The following is a 26,454-nucleotide window of genomic DNA, read 5'->3' as shown; positions in this document are numbered from 1 at the left end:
ATCATGTGTCCAGTATTGGCTTTGAGGATGCACATGTATAGTTGGGTACTCGATCTTTGATGGTACCAGCTTCTGCTTGAGGTACCCCTTGAAGAATTATATGTTGTGTTTCTTATTGGGATTTGAAAGCTACTCTCACAGCCAGAAGCCTCGCGCTTTCCCAGCGACACCGCCCACGTCACGACACCGTGTGCTCTAGGTAAGGAGCTTTGACGGTAATCTAGACAGAATCTGGGTGGAGGATGTCTTGCTTACAAGAGAACTTGAACACAATGAACTCAATGATGAACTAAGGCTGCCAAAGTAGTCTATATAGGGTCATCATGGACGTAGGTCGGCCAAAATTACCACAACTAACCATTTCATCCAACTGAGACCATATTAGACTACCATCTGCTCCCATGGCCATCAGAGATCTTCTAGACCCTCAAACAGGCCTCGCAACCCGAGAGAACGTGTCCTTGGTTTGTTGTCCAACACTCACTAATACGGTCACATAGCCCACACAAGCATGCGTCCTACTGGGAAGAGTGCCAAGTCTACATAAACCGTCTCCTAACCATCTGGGCCACACTTGGCCACCATCCAGTGTCTAAACTGGGAATTGTCGGGTGCTCACCACAACGGCTACTTCTCATAAAGGGGGCCTTACAAAATAGACACACCCACTGAAACAATAGGAGGGTGGAGCATTGCACACATGCTTTTCCAACGCCCCTCTCAATGTCCTACCTCTTCGGTCCAATGCTGAGTTGATGAAGATGGCGCTCCAGCAAATCTCTCCCCAAAGCCATTGTGAAAATGCCTGCACAATTCTCAGGTATCAGCCAGTAGGCAAGCTCCTCCTCTCCATCCATAATAAGCTTATGCACATAATGATATTGTAACTCATTGCCAATGCAAATCAGCTAGAATTGAACCCCTGGCCACTGTGCTAGGACATGTAAACGTCAAGCTACCAATCTTCAAAGGAACTGCCTTAGAAGATGCCAACGACCTTGTGCGGTGTTTCTAGGCCATGTGCAGCAGAAGAGGGTTGGACAGAAGGAAATGTGGTACTCTTTCATTCCACCTTGGAAGGGTCGGCTGAAAAATGGTTTAGTCAATTTCCAATGAACCACTTTGGCAACTGGACACTCCTACGTGACACCCTCCAGAACCTTCTGTCCAAGCAATTATGAGGAGCAGGTGTTGCAGGAACTCCACCACTTGAAGTTGCTTTTCAGAGAAACAGTCTTTGAGCTCATGATAAGCGTGATAGTCCTCGGTGTGCCAGTGGCTGAATCAAGCTCTTCCACACACCACTCAAAAAAAGATCGTAGAGAACCTCAAGCTCTTCCGAGAACTTGTCGCTCAACTTTAAAATGAACGTTTCTTGTTTGAAGGTGACGGCAATGGAAGGGCTTACACTTCGGGATCCATGGCCATTGCCAACGACATAGTGACCAAGCTGCAAATGGACTTGAAGCTCTCAAGATCCAGAAGGGCCACAAGGAGGAAGACCATCTCAAGCGTGAGCTAGAAGCTCTGAAGCTCTAAAAGGATTTTCCCAATGTGTACCTCATGCTTAAGATGGGAGCATGTCGCTTGGCTTTCGTCGTCATACCAACAGTTTGGGAGTATAGAACCGCAGGATGGCCTGGTGGTAGAACGCCGTGTGCAGATGGAAGAAGTGATTGCAGATGCATGGAGAATGCTGGTGAGCTGTGAATCTCAAGGTGAAGCGGGACAAGTTTGTGTACGGAATCAAAGGTGTACTTGCACGACTCGATGCACATGCTTCGTCGTATCCCTGATTTGAACCTGCATGTGAAGAGGTATGCATTCGTACCAGACACATGCTATATATTGAACAATAGTAGACGCATAGTATTGTATCTTGTTTTGCTCGTATACGAAGTTGTTCTTCGTACACACAGGAGTTTCTACTCCAAGAATTTTGCGGACATACACATGAGAGCGAGTCATGGTGGCGATCAAAATGGACCTAGGTGTAATGTCAGTTGGGGGATGATGGCCGGGGGACGGGTGGTGTGCAGGTAAGAGTGTAAGAGAGGTATGCATGATCGGCCTCAAAGGGGGGTGATGGGATGGAGAAGTCCGGGAGTTTTCTGCCAAAGCCGAAGATCCCATCAAGTTGTCCACGGTGCTGGTACCTCGTGAATAATGAAAGGAGGTGAGGGCCATCAGGACATCCCATTATAGATAACAAGACCATGTGCAGCTCCGAGCTCTAGGAAATATCTCCCATACACCGTGACCTCCTCACAGTCCTATGATGATCTTTGTAACCACGTGTCAGTGATGTCCAGTTCTTGTAGTCAGATAGGGTCGTCCAGATCAAGTAGTGGGACCTAGTGATTCCCTGTCCTGGCATTGAAGTCCCTGAGCAGGAGGATTTCCCCCAACTGTGAGAACCCCATAATATCCCCATATAATGGTAAGTACGCTGACAGGCCACGCTGTGCGGCGTAAGGGGAGTGGCTCCGTGCAAAATAACACACAACATCGTGGATGACTCTGCCCCCAGTAAGCTGTAGCCGCACCCAAAGATATTGTGCGTGAGGATCCTTCTGGACGATGCTGAGAATCTGTCGGAGGTTGGTTCTAAAAGGGACAGCTACTCCTCCCCAGCCAGGTACTCCTAATGTGCGGGTCTTGCTTATATGTATGGTAAACCCCTCTCAAGGCTCTGATAGAGAAAGACATACAACATGTCTTACAAAGGTTCTATCTGTAGACTGTGAACATGGAAACAAAAAGTACCTGAAATGAATGCATGTATGTATGTGTCACATGTGTATGCACTAAAGCTTCAGGGTTTGCATAAATTGTCTTTTAATTGAGTGTTTCCGTCTAAAGTTATTAACTCTTTCTACCATTTTCAGGTGTTTCTGGGTTTGCAGTTCGCGCCAGCAGAGATCGAAAACCAATACAAGATAATTCGTCTCTGGGTACATGAGTGCCTTAGAGTTTTTTATGATCGTCTGATAAACGACAAGGACAGGATGTGGCTATGTGAGATTCTTGCTGAAATGCTTGAGAAACATTTCAAAGAAAGATTTGGTAAAGTGTTTGCAGGTTTTTCACATTCAGAGATAAAAAAAGGAGATACAAGTCCAACCATTTTAAAATATCTTGTTGCTGGTGACTTCATGATTCCTGGAGCCGACCCTGCACAAGTAAATGTGTATACTGACTCTAAGATTTGAGCTATGCCCAGATTCGAAACAACTGTGGACTGAACTATACAATGGAAATTGCACACATTTATAGCCTAAGATTGGATTTTCTTTACACTTTTGTGCCTTCTTGCAGTATGATGAGATTACAGACGAGGAAGCCTTGATGAAGGTTATTCAAAACTATCTGGAAGATTATAATGCTGTCACCAGCAAACAAATGAACCTTGTGTTGTTTCAATTTGCTATCCACCATATATCACGAATTTGCCGTGTTATAAAGCAGCCAAGTGGAAATACATTACTTGTGGGTGTTGGTGGCAGCGGAAGGCAAAGCTTGGCGAGACTTGCTGCTTTCATACAAGGATTTGAGGTTTTCCAAGTCAGTAAAGATTATTTGCAAATCCTATGTTTGATTAAGTGATTATCCTTGTGCAACATTTCAACTAAAAGCATGTACCATGTTTTGCAATCTGCATGATTTAATTATCTTAATATAGTTAAGTGTTAACAGGTAGAGATAGCAAAGAATTATGGCATGCCAGAATGGAGAGAAGATCTTGGGAAAATGTTGAGAAGGTCTGGTGAGCTGGATAAACAAATCATGTTTCTGTTTACAGACACTCAAATAAAGCTAGAGGGTTTTGTTGAGGACATCAACTCCCTTTTAAACACAGGAGAGGTAATTGTTTTCTCATACACAATGGTGGTAATACTTTATATGTGTGTGTGTTTTCAAATCGAGGACCTATCGAGTGACCTCGAGCGACCTATCGAGCGTGTGTGCGTATGACCTTCTGTGCAGCTGTGCGCGACCATGCGCACGTGTGTGTGTGTGTGTGTGTGCGTGTGTGTGTGTGTTTTAGGATGTATGCCACAGAATTCTCCTCAGGAACTTCGCATGCTTATGGCCACTCTTTCTTTATATGGGTTGGCAGCGGGATTGCATGTCAATTTTGACAAATCTAAATTACTCCCCCTGAAACAATGTGACTGGCATTCTATTCTTTGGCCGGGTCAGGTGGTGCATTCCAGAGATATTGTCAGGCATTTGGGATATCCCATAGGATGGCATATCACCAGAAGGCAGCAGTTAAAATGGATTTTCCAAAGACTTCAACATAAACTGGAATACTGGAAGATTTCTACTTGGCCTCTTCATGTCAGGCTCAGAATAGTACAATCCATTGTGATGTCCTATGTCCAGTTCTATTTGCCCTTGCTGCATTGGTCCTCCAGGGATATTTCAGCTTTTATGTCTCAAGCTATGGAGATGTTATGGAAGACAAAAACTGCCGTGAAAGCATTGAGACTGATGAAGATGGAAATGGTGTGCTCCCCAAGGATGCATGGTGGACTTAATGTCCTCAATATAAGATATCATGTACTTGCAAGGAAGGCTACAATGTTGCATACTTTCTTCCGTCAACAGCAGCCATGGACTTGTATGTTAGCATCCATGTGTGTCAACATGAGGATTTGTGCTTATGGTCATTGGATTACGGATCATTGGAAGGTTGTTATTGGGAGATTTGTAGGGAGGATACCTGGTTGTCCTTTCTCTACTGCCCTCATACTTGACTGGAAACAAGTTCTCTCTAAGGTCAAATGGGCTCCTGATAATTACTTGGTGACAAACTTGATGAGGAAAGAAAGTATTCATTGGAGTGCCATCTTTGACACTCCACTTGCTTTACAGGAACCTGTTCGGGCATACAATCTTATGAAATTGGGAATTAGGTACATACATGATGTGGTAGATGATCGGGGATATGTCTTATCCTTTCCTCGGGCCACTGCTTCCTATGCATTGGGAATGCATCATAGGTTGATATGGAAGAAAATTGCTGATTTATTGCATCCCTTTTTACCTACTCCACCTGTGGTGGCTGACACAGACAGGCTTATGGATTGGCAATTGCAGCCATCTACTACATGCATTCATCCTATTCCCCTTCCTGCCTTAACCTCCATCAAAGCCTACAGGCTTCTTCAACCTGCCCCATGGATTCATCAACATGCTAATTCTCTGTGGCATATAAGGAAGCCCCTCTCATGGTGGCGGAAGAATCTCCGGATGTTGTGGAAGTGTAAAATGCCATTGAAACAAAGACTTTTTCTTTGGAGATGTTTGACAGGCACATCGTCAGTGGGGGTCACACTTGCTAAACGTCACATTGCACATTCCACATGTCTAAGATGTCAGGCTCCCTCAGAGACTGTTCTTTATCTGCTTTGGCACTGCCCTTGTTCCAGGATCCTCCTCAGGAGAATTTCAGATTTTCTTCGGCTCCGTTTTCCGAGTCACAAATTTGGGAAACATTTCTGGCTTTTTGGCAGATTTATGCGGTCCTTGTCCCAATACTCACTATTTCTCTCTTGGGTGAGATATTGGGCTCTTTGGACAATCTGGAGTGAGCATAATTTGGCATACTTGGGTCGGCAGAATCACCAATCATATGAATCCTTCCGAGCCTCATTGCGGCAATCCTTATATGATGCCTGCCATGAGGGTGATATGGATGCTTCTTGTTTAGAGCTTTTCTCTTTATGTTTCTGACATTTGGGATACTCTCCGTTTCGGAGACTTCCCATCTTGTAAATTTATGAGCATATAAATATACTGCACTGGATATTACCCAAAAAAAAAAACTGTGTTAGGATTTTATGGAAGTGTAAAATGCCATTGAAACAAAGACTTTTTCTTTGGAGATGTATGACAGGCACATTGTCAGTGGGGGTCACACTTGCTAAACGTCGCATTGCACCATCCACATGTTTAAGATGTCAGGCTCCTTCAGAGACTGTTCTTCATTTGCTTTGGCACTGCCCATGTTCTAGGATCCTCCTCAGGAGAATTTCAGATTATCTTCGGCTCCGTTTCCCGAGTCACAGATTTGGGAAACATTTCTGGCTCTTTGGTAGATTTATGAGGTCTTTGTCTCAATACTCACTGTTTCTCTCTTGGGTGAGATATTGGGCTCTTTGGACAATCTGGAGTGAGCATAATTTGGCATACTTGGGTCGGCAGAATCACCAGTCATATGAATCTTTCCGAGCCTCATTGCGGCAATCCTTATATGATGCCTGCCATGAGGATGATATGGATGCTTCTTGCATAGAGTTTTTCTTTTTATGTTTCTGATCTTTGGGATACTCTCCATTTCGGAGACCTCCCATCATGTAAATTTATGAGCATATAAATATACTGCACTGGATATTACCAAAAAAAAATGTGTGTGTGTGTGTTGTCTGTGTGTGTATTCGAGTGTGGAAAATATTCGTTTGCTGTTGTGCGTCGCTTGTTGCTGCTATGCGTTGCATGTTTCTGTGGGCTTCCACCTTTTCTTCTTGTCGTTCGTCTGATACCTGCTTAGCGTCCTCTTCTCTTGTTGTGGTCGCCCTTTCCTGCTCCCTTCCTGCTTGTTACTTTTGTCTCTTGTTGGGTGCTCAGCCCCTCGCGCGTCGCGTGTGTGTGACATAGCCTAGCCTAGGTAAATCGAAGTTTCCAGACTGGGATGGTTTGACAGTGGAATTCTTTTAGACGTTCTAGGATATTTTGAGATTTCCAGTTTTGCTTATCGGTGAATAACTGCTGGAATGTTGGATGCTTGCCATCCTCATGGAAAGAAGGCTTACTGAAATTACTGCCCAAAAAACAGCTTTGTGAAACCATATCAGATTGGCGTCCTATCTCTCTAATGCCTGTCATATATAAATTGGTTACGAAGATGCTTGCTAATAGATTAAAAGGTGTCCTACATGCAGGTTTGCATCCTGTTTAGTATGTATCTATCCCTCGAAGACAAATCATTGACAATATAGCAAATGTGTATATTGGCATTGAATATGCCAAGTATACAGATCAGGTTTTTGATAAGGTACAATGGGAGTTCATAGCTCAAGTTATGGACAGAATGAGATTCTGGCCTAAAATGAAAAATGTCATCTTTTGGCTTTATCAAGAGGGATCAACTAAATGCATTTTGGGCGGAGAACTTTCAGCCTCGTGGTATCTTGGGAAATCTGTTTGGCAAGGTTGTTTGCTTAGTGCACTTTTGTATGCCATTGCGACTTATCCAATGCTCCTTTACATGGACAGATTGACGCAAGATGGACAACTGCATGGTCTTTCCATGGCTAATGGTACATATGCTGATGACTCTTTCTTTTTTTCCAAGAATACAGAGGCAGATTTTAAAACTCTCATGAAAGCATTGTCCCTCTATGGTTTGGCTGCAAGATTACTTGTAAATTCTCAAAAATCAAAGTTGCTCCCTTTGAAAGATTATGATTGGCATCAGCTTTTGTGGCCGGGTGAGATCATCCCGCCTAAAGAGATAGTCAAGCATCTTGGTTATCCCATTGGTTGGGAATTGTCTTTGAAAGATGAAACTCAATGGGTGATGGCAAAATTGCACTCTAAAATTGAATACTGGAAATTATCTACATGGCGATTGCGTATAGTACAATTGATAATCATAGCATATGTCCATTTCTATCTTCCGCTCTCACCCTGGTTGAGCAAACAGATTTATAATTTCATGTTCAAAGCAATGGAATGCATGTGGAAAACCAAGGCATATAGAAAAGGTTTACGTTTGTGAAGGCAAGACCTTATCTGTTCGCCTAAAATGCATGGTGGGCTCAATGTCCTCAACATTCATTATCATATACTGGCAAGGAAAGCCACTCTTCTACCTGCATTTATAGAGCAAGTCAAACCATGGACACGCATATGGGAGCTCTGTGCTCTAACATGCAAACAGATGCATATGGACATTGGATCATCAATTATGATGATATAATCTTTGGGCATTTTCATGGTCATATTCCAGGCTCTCTATATTTGACTGCTCATTTGAGATTGGCAAGCTATATTGTGTCACTTGTAATGGTCAGGTAGGTCTCCAAATCAAGGAAATTCACTACTCTTACAGAGTATTCATTGGAGCAGGGTGTTTGATTCATTGCTTGCTTTGTCTCGACCAAGGAAGGCCTACAATCTTTCTACATTGGGAATTCATTGCATTTGTGATGTTGTGGATGAAAATGATCATGTGCTTTCCTTTCCACGTGCAGTCAGACAATGCAATTTGGGGATGCACCACAGGCCTATGTAGAGACTCATTTCGGAAATAATGCAGCCCTTTTAGCCAGTCCCAATGCTTGAGGAAACACAAGAGAATTCAAGATTGGCGTTTTGATAGGCAACTTCCAAGATACACTCCTATATCATTTTGCAATTTGTCTGTAGCTAATGCTTATAGATTACTCTTACCACCTCCATGAATTGAGGATCATGCAAATCGCCTATGGCATATGTCAAAATCTCTTGCTCGGTGGAAAGTTGTATTGAAAAGTATTTGGAAGAGTGCATTGCCGCTCAAGCAATGATTGTTTCTGTGGAGATGTCTTGTTGGAGTATTCCTAGCTGGATCTCTTTTGTCACGAAGGCGCATTGCCACTGCTTCTTGTAGGCGGTCCTCTCATTGTACAGAGACAGTGCCTCACCTTCTGTGGTATTGTTTGCACTCTCGTGATTTTCTTGATGATTTTTTTGCATATCTTCAGGCTCGTTTTCCGGGGAGGCGTTTTGGTTGAATGTTCTAGCCTTTTGGTTGTCTTTCTCGTCCCCTACTAGACTATATAGCCTTCCTTGACCAGACTAGATTCTGGGCTTTGTGGACTATCTATCATGCTTGGAATCAATTGCTCTTCTCAGGAGATTCTATCCGGTTGTTTTTTAATTTCCATAGAGCCCTTTTCTAGTCGTTCCGTGATTCTCATGAAATCAGAGAACTAACCTTCTAGCAATTAGAAGTATTTTCCCATTGTTTCTGATCTGAGTTCCCATTGTTTCTGATCTGAGTAGTTGTCCTAATTTGGGATAGTTGTAAATGTATATTTCTTTTTTCTTAATGAGACATTGTTTTCTCTAAAAAAAAGGTGTGACGTAGCCTTTTACCAAAAAAATTGTATGTGTGTGTGTGTGTGTGTGCTGGGTGATTCTAGCAATCAAGTTTATTCTCGTCGTGAAGGAGAACACAGGAATAAGCAGCTATGTACATACAAATTGGTCAACACGGAAGTGGCTCTTTCTCCCGAAGAGCAGTTTGTTTATGATGCGCTTGCTGAAGATTTTGTGGATAACAAAAAGAAGTGGAAACATCCGGTACTTGAGCATCACTATGACATCCCTATGCCTTTGATTATCACCACTCTCAAACATTTTTTTGAAAATGTAGTGGTGATTTTCTTGCCTGGGAAAATGCCTTAGGCTCAAGAAGTGGCGCAGTGGTTGAAATCAGTCTTGCAGGGGGGTTTTGTTGATGGGGTGTACTGGCCTCTTGTGGCTTTTTTAAAGTGCGTCTCTTAGCAAATAACATACATCGTACTACGCTTTTGGAAATGTTGTCGTTGATGTATGGCTCATAGATGGTGCATGTATTGCCTTGGTCACCTAATAACGACTATCGAAATGTGATTAAGAATAAATGCCCAGTGTGGGCACACTTCCCGCAAAAATTCAAGGCTCATCTGCCAGGCATAGCTGCATCGCTGGGGAAGTTTATATGCTCACCTAGACCCATAGGAAATGGAAATTGTTTTTGTATTTTGTGGAGACACTGATAAATCCACTATCCCTCACATTTCTATTGGGGTGAGCAGACCTAGAATTGGGCCTTTAGCCATTGGCAAAAAATATTATGAGCTTAATTGTGGCGTCTTTGTTGGAGCCTGTTTCCAATGTTGTAAATTTGGGCCATGCCTCCACAATGTCCATCCATAATACACCAACCCTCTCCAGAAGTTGTATCTCCACCTCAGCAAGAGAAAGTTGTGCAACCGGTCAACAAAGTGGTCAACACAGGAGCTGGGCTTAAGATGCAAAAAAAATTAAAGGGTAAGGCCTCGATGCATAATGGAACACATGTCCATATACACACTTAAAGGATCCTTTGAGCATATTAACTAATAGAAAACTCAAACTTGAATTTTCACACTTAATTTTGACACTTGGAATTTTCGCCTTCTGAAAACCTGCTGGAATTCATTACTGAAATTTGTAACATCCAAAACTTAAGATTGTCTTTAATAATAACATGGTTAAACTCGGAGGTATGTTACACAAGTTGCCTATGCCTCTAAAAGATGTTACAAATCAGGATCATCTACGGGTATGGGAGGTGTATTAGAGGATGCCCCTCTATGTATCGGATCTTGGTCCATTGGTGAGTGACGATCCCCGTGATGCCCACATCTAGATGCAAAAACATTACATCTTTTGAGCATGTGCATAACAACCCGTTCCAAATTGATGAGAGGATATGTATCTTTAGCCCATTGCAAATTGATGAGTGGATATGGAACTTTAGTCCTTCTTGAGAGACAATGCTTCCAAACACACTTTCAAGATAGAAAATGCTTGCAAACACACTTTCTCCGGAAAATAATAAAACAATAATTACTGGAAAGGACAAAGTAAACGGGAAGGTTGACAAAGATGGATTCGTGACTCCAAAGAAAATAGCTAAGCAGCCGGCCAGTCTACATATCATATCCGGAACTGGACTGAGCCACAAACTGTACGAAGTCAGAATCAAAATCCTTTTCCGGATATTGTGTCTAGAGATTGGGTGGAAGCCTAGAAGGAGGCACACAAATTGTAGATAAAATTGATGTTATGTTGTAGCTGATTTGAATGCCCAAAACAAGAGAAATTGAACAAACGAATGGATTGTATTGATTTCCTTCAAGAGTAGGGAAAACCCCTTTTATACAAAAAGCCCATAGGCATTACAATCCCCTCATGTGTGATAACTCAAACACCTCGTGCTTTCACATGTGTCTACCATTCACCATCTTGGTCAACAAGCATAAAAAACAAGTACATAGCTTGCATTCATGTGTATGACCACCAAACTACCACAAATCCAATACAAAAGATAACCATTATCAACCACGAATATATGAGAAGGTGGAGTCATGCTTGAGTAATCGTGTTACCAAGCCATCTTCTCCTTACTGCACCAAGGGTGGGTCTAACCCTCTGCCCCCTTGGCTCCTAATCTATTGCACCATGCCACACATGGCTCCTAAAACTCCTCATACATAGATGTTTGACTCCAGGTAAAAGCCCATCCACATACCCATCAATAGCAAGCATGGATAAACAGGTACCCAAATGTAATCATGGATTCAATACTATATACACATGAATAAACAGGTACCCAAATGTAAGCATGGAAACACTCTTAAGTGGGACTGAAAGCACTATGCTCATGTTCAGGAGAGGGGTGTCGATGAAGTTAAAATAGAAGCAGTAGGGCTCTGTCAATGAGCATTGGTTGCCCTCTACATCAGATCCCTTCTCCAGCACAGCCTCCAACCTGACCCCCTTTTCCTTTTCTACGTTCATGAACATGTAAGGATTTCTCTGGATTGAGTGTTCAGTGTGTTTCTTCCCAACCAGCATGACATGTTGATTCGAGTGCCCAGCATGTGGACAAATCGCTACCATATAGAAGTTGCAAGGCAGGAAATGGTGTGGAAGGAAGCCAAGACGAGCCTCTGGTGCCACATCATCACCCTGAAGGGTTGCAAAGAGTGCCGGGCAGCCTATGTGAAAGCAGTGAGTAGACCTTCAAAGACCAGTTGGTGTAAATCGGCGTGCAGAGCGAAGACTGGTTAGATGGCGCCCAATGGAAAGGCCAAACAAGGACAAGAAAAGGTGTCGGTGATGACCAAAACTGGCGGTGAGTTCAGCACATAGTGGGAAGCACACGGAAGAGCAGCGAGCATACTGGCGAGGATAGGTGGGAGGCGAGTAAGAAGCGCAGGAAGAAAGGGCAACAAAGCGGCGATTGTTGGTGGGAGGTGAGTAGACAGGTGGAGGGGTGTGTGCGGGTTTGGGGAAGCAAGATGGAAAAGGGGGGCGATTACAGAAGTGGGGGCAAGAAGCATGGCAAAGTGGGGCGAGGGGAGGAGAGGCAAATAAAGGAGGTGAGGGTCACCACTAGCAGCCATGCAAACCACGCAAGCCACAACAATGAAAAGACACGCACAGACCACCACCAAGAAGATAGCCCAGCCGTGAGAGCACCCGGCAGTACCCCGTAAGAAGACAAGTATGATGACTAAACCTTCGAAGAGCAGCATTAGTAAACTCATTACTGGTAACGAAACCCTAGAAATAGAGGAAACAAAATAAAAACCCTAACCTAGAGTAGGAGATGGGCAAGGGGGGAGATGGAATCCCCCTTCCCCAGCAGGATCGCCAGAAATCAGCACTACCTATAGCTGATTTGAATGCCCAAGACAAGAGAAATCGAACAAACGAATGGTTTGTGTTGATTGCCTTCAAGAGTAGGGAAAACCCCTTTTATACAAAAAGCCCATAGGCATTACAATCCCCTCATGTGGGATAACTCACACACCTCGTGCTTTCACATGTGCCTACCGCAAGCAACCTACCCATGTACATATGTGGCATGTATTACAGGATGATGGTGGTGACCACAGCATGGATGTGAATTAGCTTTCTTTTACTTTTTCTAATAGAGATGTCAAAGACTCTAGTAAAGTGTGTGACTTACAATGTCCAGGGCCTCTGTGATCCAAATAAATGGAGGTGTTTTTGGCGCTATGTAAATAGAATGAAGCTTGATGTGTTGTGTATCCAAGAATATAATCAGCATGAGTTTGGTGGGCTAGTTTGGGCACTTCACTGATTATGATATATTTTATGCGGTAGAACCGGTAGTTATTCAAGGGCTGCTTTCCTTGTAAGGCATGAGTTGGAGCCAGTGCTTGAACTCAATAATTCTCATGGGACTTGGATGGTTATGCAATGTATGTTGCAGGGAGAAGTATATTAGTTTGCAGGACTTTATGCTTCTCAATGTCATCTATGAGATTTTTGAGAAGTCTAAGTTAAGAAAGTTTGCATGACAACATTTGAGATTTTCTGAATGTATGCCTGAATGATACCATTCAAAAATCTGGACACCCTCAATTACCTCTGTGTATCTAGCTCTCCAGATCTGATTTGCCATGCTGTAATACTAGCAACAATCTTCCAACTCGTGCCAATCCTTTGTTTGGGGGCTGTATAATGTGAGTGAGGGACATCTTGGAACAAACCATGCTGGGCAATACCTCTAGGAATGAAAACAGTAGTATCTGTATCACTACCCTCGTAGAAAAGCTATGGCCCGGACTGGGAGAGCCAAGCAACTGCTTCCTAAGTAACATACATGGCACAGCCATTCAATTTGCCTGTAAGTTGGGCTATAGAACTCCAAATGCGCTGTGCAGTGCTGCATCCCCATAAACAATGCTATACAATCTGAGAAATCGTCGCACATCTTGGGCAGGTAGGTGTTACACCGAAAACTGATCTCCATTGATTGGTGGGGAGACCACCATGTAGAAATAACCAAAAGAAATGAGAGATCTGGCTCCTTCTGTATGAATGCTAAAGCCTATGCCAATATCTGTGCTGTATCACTGGAGTGATGTCGTAACTCTCCCAATGAGGCTTGAGAGTAGGGATCTTATGCATCTATCGAGTGATGAGAAGCCTGGCATTTCGGACCGTGAAACTTAGAAAGGGAAGGCTTTTCAATGGATCAAAAGCATCAATCCACTCCCATTCACCTGGATCCCACTGAAGATATCTGATAAGACTACCACCGTATAGCCACAAACACCAAGAGCCATGAGTCACTATCTGAGGAGAAGGATCAATGAATGAGTGCTTCCCCGAATGACCAACAATCCTCACTAGACTAAGCCTGGTGTCTGGGATGATTACCTCCATGCTACATCTCCTCAATCTTCAACTAGGCATGATAGAATAGATGATGCAATGTGTAGTCTCCTGGCCAAGGAGAGCAATGACCTACAAAGGAATGCCTATCCTAGAAAAGACTCCCAGCCATCTTGGATAATAATATCCATGAAAGATCCCAGAGAGCCACTCATGTGGTATAACTGCAGCAATCTGATCAATACGTATGTGGTGAGAGCCCCTAAGATGCTGAATGGATGCAGCTCTCTAATCCACTGGAAGACCCTTGAAGGTCTTCCAAGCAAGAACTATATATGCACATCTCTCCCATCTTGACCACTGCATGTAATGAGATGCACCAAGTGGCCAACCTGTCTTATCCCTAATGAGTTTGTTCCACATAATAGGTTGTCAGTTAGCATCATCCAAAGACCTAGCAAGCCTCTGTCGCAAGAAGGGTCTCATGCTTCTCCATGCTCTGACAATGGCAATAGTAAGAGGGGAGGATGATGCCCTAATATCTGCCTCTATGAACAAAAACTGCATGCTGTGTAGCCAATCGGGGTGTACATCCGGAAATCTAAGAAAGGAAAAAATCCTTCCAAGGCTCAGTGCCTAGTAGGAAACCTCTAACCACAAGTTTGGAAAGCAGCGGTCTGCACTGAACATCCGTCAATAATATTCATCACCCCCCCTCCCCCCCCCCCCCCCCCCCTCGTCTAGGCTGAATAACCATAAGCCAAGCTACCCTAGCACGTGTGGTGCCATCTAAACCCAACCAAAGAAAACCGTGGATCAACCTCCACAACTGACCAATGCACACATGAGAGAAGCACCAACAAGAGGCAATAAACCAAGCCAAGGCAAGCAATACTTGACTAGCCACCAACGCTCTGTAGGCTAAATCCAATCTCCTAGAGCTCGAATGAAGAAGCTTCTTCGGAATACTCAGAAGTACCAAAGCGAACTGTTGTGCAGGAGAAATATCAACCCCAACTTGGCATCCCAAATATCTAGCAGTGCATCCTCTGCTGATCCAAGTAAAACCAAGCTCTGCACTCCAAGAAACTCTTGGCAAGTCAAAAATCCAAAAGCAACAGATTTGTGCCAATTAATGAGGGCCTCCACTACCAAACAAAACTCCTCTTGACTACGAAGAGGCAACCTCAATCTAGAAATACTAGCAGTGGAGTGGAGGAAGATGCTCATGGCCTCTGCGACTATGATTTATGATAATGGGGCTAAGGAGCATCCCTGCGGTACTGAGCAAGTGATCTAAAAACGCTCTCCTCTATCGCGACAAGCAAGCACACTACTGTGGGCATCACGATACCATCTCTAACAGAAACCCATATGGCTAAGAGTACCCTCAAGGAAGTCCCAATCCACTCTATCATAAGCCTTCTTAGAATCCAAAAGTAGAATGGCTAGAGGGTGATTACTCGCTTTGGCCCATTCCACGGCCTCCCAAAATGAGAAAATGGTATCAAAGATGCTCCTCCACGTGTATGAAACCATTCTAAGTATCATGAATGACATCCTGCAAAATTAGCTGCAATCCAATGCTCACTGCCTTAGCAAGTATCTTATATGTAGTCCCAAGTAAGGTGATAGATCTCCACTATCCAATCAAGGTCTTATCCCCAGTCTTAGGGATATGGAAAATAAGCCCCTCAGTGAGAGAAGAAGGCATAGAACCTATGTCCCACATCTCTTGGAGAGCCGATGTGATCTGTGCCCGAATCTCATCCCAAAAGGTAATGAAACAAACAAGGGAGAGGCCATCCTCCCCTATTCACTTACCATGAGGTAAGGCATGAAGAACATGATTGAACTCCTGCAAAGAAAAAGGGACATCCAGAATGGCACAAATCTCCTCAGTGATCAAATGTGGCAAAGCATTCCAAAACTTCCTCTATGCCCTGTGTCTCAAATCAGAATGAGGCTCAACACTCAGAAGCTGGCGATAGAAATCAGTGGCAATTTGTCTAACCATAAGAGGATCTTAATGAAGAGTGCCATGACAATCCTGCAGTTGCCTGACAATCCTGCAGCTGCCTGACACTATCTTTGGCATGAGATCGTGGGTCCAAAAGGACTCCAGGAATTTCGAGAGCACAAGTTTTTCATCAATGGAAAAAAGAGTGAGTTTTTCTTAGAAGAGAGACAATATCTTGGTCATATAGTGTCTAAGGAAGGAGTGCGGATGGACCCAACAAAGCTTGAGGCCATCAAGAATTGGTTAGAGTTGAAATCCATACATGAGGTGCGCAGTTTCTTGGGGTTATACTCCTATTACAGGAGGTTCATTAGAAGCTTTGCCACTAGTGCCGCTCCATTGCATGATCTAACCAAGAAGAAAGTAGTGTTCAGATGGGGTGAGCCTCAGAGACATGCCTTCAACCTATTGAAGGCGAAGCTTACCACTAGACCGGTATTGGTCATTCCAGACCTAGTGAAACCTTTTGTGGTGGAATGTGATGCAAGTGAGGATTGCATAGGGGTAGTTTTGCAACAAGAAGGGCACGTGGTTGCCTTTGGGAGCCGAAGGTTGCAACATGCGGAGAAACACTTACAGGTTTATCAAAAAAAAAAAAAATCGAGCCATGATTCATGCCCTTACTTCATGGAAGCTTTATTTGCTCAGGGACTGATTTCGTGATGAAGACACATCATCAAAGTTTGAGGTATTTTCTGACCCATCTTTCCAAGAACCATATGAGGTGGGCAAACGTTTTGTCCATGTTCAATTCCTGATTATCCATACACCTAGAAAGAAGAATGTGGTTGGAGAAAGCTCGCTGAAGCTCGCGCTCCCCCCCCCCCCCCCCCCCCTGCTCGTGCTGTCTGCTCGCTCTCCCCCCATTCCCGCCCTCGCATCTGCTCCCCCCCCCCCCCCCCCCCCCCCCCCCCCCCCCCCCCGCCTGGCTGTCCTGCGTGCCCCAGCGCTGTAGCGCCCGCCGTCCCCTACTTATGCTCCTCTCCTTCGCGCCCTCCCGTCCTTCTTCAGCGCCCCGCCCCCCCTTTCGCCGCCGTCGCCCTATCTCCCCCCCGCCCTCCTTTTTCGCGCTGCTTCCGCCTCCTCCCTAGGGGCTTTTTTGTCTTCGCCGCCTTACCCCCCCCCCCCCCCCCCTTTTTCTGATTTTTCCGTCCCCTGGGGTTTTCTTTTTGCCTTCAGCCTTCCCCCTCCGTCCTTTGTGTGCAGCTCGGTTCTTGCAGGACTCTCCGCATTCGCTCCGCCTTCGACATCACTTCAGACACTGTTGGAGGCTCCTCCCGCCCCATCTCAGAGGGACTCTCCCGCAGCCCCCTCGCCCGCCCATGAGGATACCCCCATCAGGCTTTCTCTTTCGCCAGAAGAGGAAGCGAGCCTCGCCGTAGAGGTGGAACGCCTCCAGGCACATTCCACCATCTGCCGTATAGTCGGCACTCGCCCCAGCAGAGGGGAGATCCGGGATCTTCTCCAGGCCCGCCTTCTTGCAGAGGTGGGCAAGATCCTGGACGTTCAGCTACTGGGCCATGGACACTATCAGATCGAGTTTGAGACAGCCCAGAGCGTGGCCAAGGTCCTAGCCATGAGTCCCCTTGCCATGAGGGGTGCTCGGGCTTTCTTCAGACCTTGGCAGCATGGCTTTGACCCAGCAGCGGGGGCCGAGCAGGGAGAGCGCCTTTTCCATGTTATAGTTTGCTTCCCTGGACTCCGTCTCGTGAGTACCTTCCGCTCCTTTCTAGGCTAGGAGCATTGGTGGGTTCGGTGCTAGAGACTGGCCCCACAGCAGCTTCAGTAGTGGCCAGAGCAGCTGGGCTACCTTCGGTCAGAGTTTTGGTTCCTGACATCTCCTCCCTTCCGAAGGTCATTCAGCTACCTAGGATGGGGGGGGGGATGGATTGATCAGAGAGTGGAGTTCTCGGGGCTCCCGAACCAGTGCTTTATTTGCAGGCAGGTCGGCCATCTGGCCAAGGCCTACCCTCGCAGGAGACCCCGACCTTCACCGCAGCAGCAAGCCCCTAATGGCCCGCCCACAGATGCGGCTCGGCAGGCAGCCTCCGGGACACCTGCTCAGGCCACAGAGACCTCAGAGTGGCAGCCTGCACAGGGGCGCCGTCGAGGGAGACAGCCACAGCAGCACTCCCAGAGACAGATGCAGCAGCAGCCACAGTCTCAGCATCACTGGGTTCCCGTGAGGAACAACTTTGCTCCCCTCCAGGAGGAGACCCGTGCGCCGACTGAGGACCAGGAGATGCCAGCACCCCCTCCTTCACCCCCCCCACCCCCATCCCCCCCTACCGCCTCGCTTCCACCTTCGCCTCCTCCCGTCCCCGCTCCGGTTTCGGCAGCGGCTCCTTCTCCACCCCCCTCGCCCCCCCCTCCTCCCCCCCCCCCCCCCCCGCCCGCCTCAGCTCCTCGGGAGGCCCTGGCAGTCCCCTGGCGTTCACCTGCAGTCCGGAGGGCTCTGAGCACCGACCTTGCTCAAGCACCGCAGAGGAGACTTACCATGCCGATTCGGGCTTCACGGATATCATCTATCCGCAGTCGGCTGAGTCGCCTCGGCACTAGACAGCGCTCGGAGGCTTTTGATTACTCCTTCACACGGCTTTTTGGAGCAGAGGGCCCCCATGAGCCAGCACCCATCAGAGTTCATGTAGTGATACCTCCGGCCCGCGGGGAGGAGACACTTGATTCAGCAGTGGCCTCCTCGTTCCCTCTCTGTGGCCCATGCGACCGAGAGTGGACTCTGGAGCTCGCTCTTAGCACTTTGAAGACTCAGGCAATTGAGTTTTCTCACCATGTGAGCGATCTGGAGGTGACAGATGTGATAGGCCGACTATGGGAGTTGGCTCATTTTTTCTTGGATCCCGGGAGTGTGGATGCCTCAGGGATTCGTCATTTGGTCGTTTGCATAGTGGCAGACTTGGCACGTGACCCTGGATATGTATGCATACACGAGGTTGCTCTGTCTGAGCGGGAGGCAGTCGCCATGGGACAGCCACTGGCGCGGCTGATCCGTGATTCTTGCAGCACACCGGGTGGGCAGATTCGTAGCCGCTCGGATGGGGACTATTCTCCATCCACGAAGGCTCGCCGTACGGCTAAGACAGCATCCACCTCAGCAGGTCATCCATGAGGATCATCTCATGGAATGTACAGGGCCTTGGCGGAGCACATTATATACGCTATCGTGGTTGCTTGAGGCAGGAGCTTCAGAGATGCCTGGTTGGTGGCAGTATTGATATTTTGATGATGCAAGAGCACCACTTGGGTGAAAGCAGGATCCGGAGATATGGTTCGGTGATGCCTGGTAGATGGGACACCTTTTGGTCTGCAGGGTTTGGCCCTTTGGGTGGACAGGGAGGAGTATGCATGGTCATTGCAGATGTATGGCAGCAGGCCATTGTGGAATGAGGGATCAGTGTGCCTGGTAGAGTATGTCATTCTGAGGATGCATGATGAGCTCTTGGGCGTGCTCAACGTCTATGCGCCCAACCATGCTAGTGCCAGAGCAGAGTTCTGGACCCAAGTAACGGATGCATTGCCAGAGGCCGCACGTTGGTGTGTCAGGGGAGACTTCAACATGCTTGAGGACCCGGCCGATAGGGTGGGAGGCAGTCATGTTACAGTGCACGGCATGGAGCTTGCAGCCTGGGAGCGATTTTGCATGTCACTGAGGATCAGTGATGCATGGCAGCATGGGGCCTTCTCCCGCTCTCAGGACAGTCTTAGTTTCTCTCGGTCGGATCGCCGGCAGGGAGGGACTAATCTATCACGGATTGATCGCTTTTATGTGGGCGACTGGTTAGGGGAGCGAGGGGGCTCCGTTGGCATTCTCGCTGGCACCTCATTTTCAGACCATGCGCCAGTTATTTTGACACTTGAGGAGAGGACACGGGAGACCAGCTTGCAGTTGAGGATCCCTGAGAGGGTACTTACAGATCCTAGTCTCGCTGAGGACATTGAGAGGATCTGGCATGATAGTCAGTGCTCTGACCAGGATGCAGCAGGCCAGTGTGCCCAAGGACTCATCGAGCTTAGCTCTTTTCTGCACGCTGCAGCTTTGACACGGTGATGGCACGGAAGCGGTAGAGCTGTCTACGCCCTTATAGCATGCCACACTTCCACACACGCATGCAAACACACCAGAACACCAGACCAGAGAGCATGAACAAGATTCGTTTTTCAAAAAAGACCTTGACCTTTACAGAGGCGGATATCCCAAGATATCCCAGACACCAGCTACACCAAGCACCGCTCGCAATCAGCCTGCTCCAGCTCCTGGTCGCTCCAAAATCCCTTCGCTCCTCGCTTCTCTGCAGCAGCCCTCTGCACTCTCTGCTCTGCACCTCGGCTGAGGTCCCTCTGCTACACTTCCAGCACCCTGCCAGTTCCCAAAGCATAGAACCAGTCACCCTTCTGACCTTACCACCAAACCAATAACCAGCCCAAACATTGGCGCCAGCCAACCTGTTGCAGCCCGCTCCACTAGCTGCTCCTCACAAAAGAGAGAGGCCCCCACGCTGCTATCCTCTCTCGCCTTCCAGCTGTGCTCTCCAGCCTGTCACCTCTTTCCTCAACTTGCAGCCCTCACACAAAACACACTCGGGGTTCTCCTCCCCGTTGGCTTCCCGCCAAGCACACACACAGCGGTGGCCTCCTGCCCCCCGTCTCTGTGTCCACTTCTCTCCCCGCTGCTCTTCTCTGCAATGCCTCAGAGCCCCCAGCCCTTCACTCCACGCAAGTCTCCCTTTAACCAGACGCTTGCCAGCTTCAGCTACTCTTTACACCAGCAGCAGCCTTTGAACACCAGCAGCCCTCCACGCTTGTAGCCCGTCTGCTGTTCTCCACGATGGCCACCTCAAAGCCCACTTACTTCAGCCACACGCTGGCGCCTACTCCTTCACACGGGAGGGTCTCCACTCCGTATACCTGCAGCGCAGCTACACTGCGCTCCTCTTGCTCTCTGCAAAACGCCAGCCCTTCAGCGTTGCACCAACCTCACCTCTTCACACGGGTGTGCGCTCCAGCAGCCACGAACCACCAGCAGCTGCGCCTCTCACTCAACTGCGCTCCACAGCCCACTCTTACCTGTACATGCCAGCCCACAGCTGGATTCTTCACCAGACTCTGGCCGCTTCTCTCTGCGACCACACCAGCTGGCGACTCGCTCTCACGACCTGCTTGCGACCTTCTCTCTTCGCTCCCAGGGGCCGCTTCTCTCTGCACAGCGACCTTTTTCTTTTCCAACCCGGCGAGTCCCTACACTGGCCTCGCCAACTTCCAGAAGCCTGGTCCACGGCTCCCACACAGCAGCGCCTCTAGTCACACACGCACTCTTCACCAGCTGTTCTTCACAGGGGGGACCCCCAGTTCTACACGAACCACCAGCCGCTGCGCTCCAGCCTCCAGTCGACACCAGGCTTGCATGGCTCATCCCACAGCTCTCTCTCTCTCTTCCTGCACTAGAGAGCCCCCCACTGCTGCTATCCTCTCGCAGCTTCCAGCTGCGCTCTCCCCTGGCCTCAGAACCCCCAGAGAGTCTCTTTCCTCTCCCACATAACTCGGTGGCCCCCTGCCCTTCCAGCTGCGCCTGCAGGTTCCAGAAGCACCCCAGCTGGCGGCCCACTTGATCTTCCACGCCACCTTCCAGAAATAAGGCCACTTTTATTTTGAAAAAAGAAAGGCCACCATGTAGTCTTTTCACACCATGTCCAAGACAAGCCCTCCATTTATTATCTTTTTCTGTCCATGCTCCACCATCTTCAAATGCGACCCTCAAAGTGCCCACTGTATTTTGACGTGCCCGCACAAACCAAACGGCTGCACACATACGAGCCATCAACAACTGAACAGCAGCTACGTTCCGGACGAGCTTGTGCTTCCAGAATCCCTTCATTGTCCCTGCACACACTTCCATCAAAACCCTATGCCTGACTGCTGCATCCACGATGCCCACACCAAGTCAATGGGTGTTCCCACGACTTCACCACAACACCAACAGCACTCATGTACACATGTACAAGTTGATTTTGAGGTTTCCACCAAACATCACACATATTTAGCAACCCTCTTTTTTCTGCTGAGACATTTATGTCCAGCAGGTGCACTAACAGTAACCACTTATCCCCCTGGATCAAATAAAAACCTCGGTGCATCTTCCTTCCAATCCTTCACGCATTCCCCTCCATCAGACAACCATTGACAGATCCTGTCATGACCTTCTATTTCCAGCAACCCCCTTGGCTCTTTATGTATGGCCTCAGCACCCTCCACTATCACACTTCCTCCTCCAGACCAGCTCACATATCCTTGTGAGGGAAACAACCATCCCTCACCTCTACTCCCCTCGGACACATCTGACTCCCACTCATAGTCATGTACCGAAACAACACTCATCTTATCATCAACCCCCATCTCATGGTCATCCAATTTGCCACCCACATCACTGGCTTCCAACCCTTCCTCTGGGCAACCTCCCAGACTCGAACTATAACTAAACCACTCATCCATTTGCTGAGCATCCACATGCGGTGTGTCCACCATACACTCACTTCCCTTCAGCCCATCAACATCACACACAGCAACCTCGTGCACTGTAGACTCATCATTGTCGCCTTCCTGCAGTTTCTCCAGCTTCAAGACCATTGGCGATCCTGCAAGATTCTCCACATCTTGCACAGGCATCCCTACCATGTCTAAGCTCCCCAAACTCCCAGGCAAAGCATCTTGGTCCCCCTGACCAACAACAATAGTCTCACATGCATCCTCACCACCACTGACAACCACCAACTCATTCTCCTGGGCATGACAAGGAACACACACCTTATGTTCAGCATCCACACCTGCGAAATCTATCGCACCATCAACCAAAGGAGCATCCAGCTCACCATCAGTCACACCATCACTCCTTTCCTGCTGCACAACTGGCATGCAAGTATTCTTTTCCAAGGAAGCCATCTCCAACAGATCATCTAGTGCACTATCCAGTACACTGTCCAACTCACCATCCACACTCTCACCACAGGCTGCAATATCCAACTCATCACCCGGATCATCCACATGCACTCCATCCACAGCACCTTCATCTGTAACACCTTGATCATCACACTCCATCTTGACTGGCTGAAGTACTGGCACCTGCTCACAATCCACAGCATCATCTATACTCCCATCCTCCTCCTTCTCACCTTCTGAAAGCTCTTCAGGGCTGATTCCAGAAACCTCACCCTTCTCCTTTTCCAACAGGCTAACCTGTCCCATATCCTGCTCTCCAATTGTGACCTTATGGGCTTCACACACACTGGGCTGAATTGCCTCCTTCACCTGCATATTAGGGCCACTCACCCTATCACTCATTCCCATGGACAATTGATATATTCCACCATTAGCTTTGGCTGGTCTCTCACATTGCGGACTCATATGACCCCACTCACCACAATTCCGGCATTGCACATCACACAGATATCCTCTCTCTCTTCCAATATCTGCTGAATTTCCTCCAGAACCAGATGATGCATCAGTCTTTCTTCCCATATCACCTATGCCTCGTCCTCTTCCTGCAGACTCTATCCAATTTACGCTTAAAGACTTCATGAGCTCCACAGCATCATGAACCTCCCTCTTCAAAGAATCCTCCTGTTTAGGAACAACAACAGCTTTTCTTCCAGGATGCATACTCTCAATCCCTGGCACCTTCACAAACCTCTTCGGCTCTTCCCGCATTCCCATCTGCCTTAGACGCTTCACCTTCCACTCCTTCTCACGAGCTACTCTGACAGCCTCCTCAAAGCTATCCAGGTTCTTCAGCTCCACCTTCAGACGTATCGTTGGCTCCAGACCAGCCACAAACCGCTCCCTCTTTATCATCTGCGGGGGTACTTCAGGAATCAGAGCCTCACACCATAGACTCCACAGTCTACCAAACTCTATCAGATACTGATCCACATCCTGACCATCCTTCTGCTGAATGTTACACAACTCCTTCCACACCTCATTCGGACTCTTCACATGGACAAACTTTGCCAAAAATGCAGCTCTGACTACACGGTACTCAGGATCCTGCTGATGAACATTCCTGTGTGCAGTCACAAACATCTGCAGCCATACTTTTGCATCACCCTGCAAGCAATAAGCCAAAATCCGAGAAAGGATCTCCGGGGTTGCCCTGTCTTTCATCAAAGCTGTAAACTCCATCTTCTCCAGAAACCTGGTTGCATTTTCCTGTGGCAATCCCCAATACTCCGGAAAATCCTGAGCCATTTCCCAAATCTTTCTTCACACAGCCCTGTTCCCTTTCACAATCCAGAGGAAATCTGTTCCTCTGTGGAGGCACCAAAAAGTGATGGCACGGAAGCGGTAGAGCTGTCTACGCCCTTATAGCATGCCACACTTCCACACACGCATGCAAACACACCAGAACACCAGACCAGAGAGCATGAACAAGATTCGTTTTTCAAAAAAGACCTTGACCTTTACAGAGGCGGATATCCCAAGATATCCCAGACACCAGCTACACCAAGCACCGCTCGCAATCAGCCTGCTCCAGCTCCTGGTCGCTCCAAAATCCCTTCGCTCCTCGCTTCTCTGCAGCAGCCCTCTGCACTCTCTGCTCTGCACCTCGGCTGAGGTCCCTCTGCTACACTTCCAGCACCCTGCCAGTTCCCAAAGCATAGAACCAGTCACCCTTCTGACCTTACCACCAAACCAATAACCAGCCCAAACATTGGCGCCAGCCAACCTGTTGCAGCCCGCTCCACTAGCTGCTCCTCACAAAAGAGAGAGGCCCCCACGCTGCTATCCTCTCTCGCCTTCCAGCTGTGCTCTCCAGCCTGTCACCTCTTTCCTCAACTTGCAGCCCTCACACAAAACACACTCGGGGTTCTCCTCCCCGTTGGCTTCCCGCCAAGCACACACACAGCGGTGGCCTCCTGCCCCCCGTCTCTGTGTCCACTTCTCTCCCCGCTGCTCTTCTCTGCAATGCCTCAGAGCCCCCAGCCCTTCACTCCACGCAAGTCTCCCTTTAACCAGACGCTTGCCAGCTTCAGCTACTCTTTACACCAGCAGCAGCCTTTGAACACCAGCAGCCCTCCACGCTTGTAGCCCGTCTGCTGTTCTCCACGATGGCCACCTCAAAGCCCACTTACTTCAGCCACACGCTGGCGCCTACTCCTTCACACGGGAGGGTCTCCACTCCGTATACCTGCAGCGCAGCTACACTGCGCTCCTCTTGCTCTCTGCAAAACGCCAGCCCTTCAGCGTTGCACCAACCTCACCTCTTCACACGGGTGTGCGCTCCAGCAGCCACGAACCACCAGCAGCTGCGCCTCTCACTCAACTGCGCTCCACAGCCCACTCTTACCTGTACATGCCAGCCCACAGCTGGATTCTTCACCAGACTCTGGCCGCTTCTCTCTGCGACCACACCAGCTGGCGACTCGCTCTCACGACCTGCTTGCGACCTTCTCTCTTCGCTCCCAGGGGCCGCTTCTCTCTGCACAGCGACCTTTTTCTTTTCCAACCCGGCGAGTCCCTACACTGGCCTCGCCAACTTCCAGAAGCCTGGTCCACGGCTCCCACACAGCAGCGCCTCTAGTCACACACGCACTCTTCACCAGCTGTTCTTCACAGGGGGGACCCCCAGTTCTACACGAACCACCAGCCGCTGCGCTCCAGCCTCCAGTCGACACCAGGCTTGCATGGCTCATCCCACAGCTCTCTCTCTCTCTTCCTGCACTAGAGAGCCCCCCACTGCTGCTATCCTCTCGCAGCTTCCAGCTGCGCTCTCCCCTGGCCTCAGAACCCCCAGAGAGTCTCTTTCCTCTCCCACATAACTCGGTGGCCCCCTGCCCTTCCAGCTGCGCCTGCAGGTTCCAGAAGCACCCCAGCTGGCGGCCCACTTGATCTTCCACGCCACCTTCCAGAAATAAGGCCACTTTTATTTTGAAAAAAGAAAGGCCACCATGTAGTCTTTTCACACCATGTCCAAGACAAGCCCTCCATTTATTATCTTTTTCTGTCCATGCTCCACCATCTTCAAATGCGACCCTCAAAGTGCCCACTGTATTTTGACGTGCCCGCACAAACCAAACGGCTGCACACATACGAGCCATCAACAACTGAACAGCAGCTACGTTCCGGACGAGCTTGTGCTTCCAGAATCCCTTCATTGTCCCTGCACACACTTCCATCAAAACCCTATGCCTGACTGCTGCATCCACGATGCCCACACCAAGTCAATGGGTGTTCCCACGACTTCACCACAACACCAACAGCACTCATGTACACATGTACAAGTTGATTTTGAGGTTTCCACAAAACATCACACAACGGCTGGGAGAGACTCGCGAGCGGGAGCATCGGCTGAGAAGCAGCCTTGCTTCGCTTCAGCGCCTTCAGGAGCAGCAGCTTGCATGTGAGTGGGTGGCGTCCCAGCTGAGCCAGGCACGCCAGGAGGTTAGAGAGGCAGAGGAGCAGAGACATGAGTT

General features: G+C 48.2%; 1 protein-coding gene across 1 annotated transcript in view; it reads left to right on the top strand.

Annotated features, from left to right (window-relative positions):
• Nucleotides 1-26,454, top strand: part of LOC147605195 (uncharacterized) — a 204,783-nt gene that overhangs the window by 48,834 nt on the left and 129,495 nt on the right. Inside the window, exons 20-22 of the mRNA XM_086794295.1 lie at nucleotides 2,889-3,182; nucleotides 3,319-3,564; nucleotides 3,697-3,864. Of these exons, the coding sequence (XP_086650421.1) occupies nucleotides 2,889-3,182; nucleotides 3,319-3,564; nucleotides 3,697-3,864 (708 nt within the window). The remainder of the gene's footprint in view (nucleotides 1-2,888; nucleotides 3,183-3,318; nucleotides 3,565-3,696; nucleotides 3,865-26,454) is intronic.

The sequence above is a fragment of the Cibotium barometz genome, chromosome 60, assembly GCF_041138505.1.
Source record: "Cibotium barometz isolate CiBa-2024 chromosome 60, ASM4113850v1, whole genome shotgun sequence".
Taxonomy (NCBI): Eukaryota; Viridiplantae; Streptophyta; class Polypodiopsida; order Cyatheales; family Cibotiaceae; genus Cibotium; species Cibotium barometz.
Note: the sequence above shows the minus strand (reverse complement) of the source record. Positions and strands in the feature narration are given on the sequence as shown.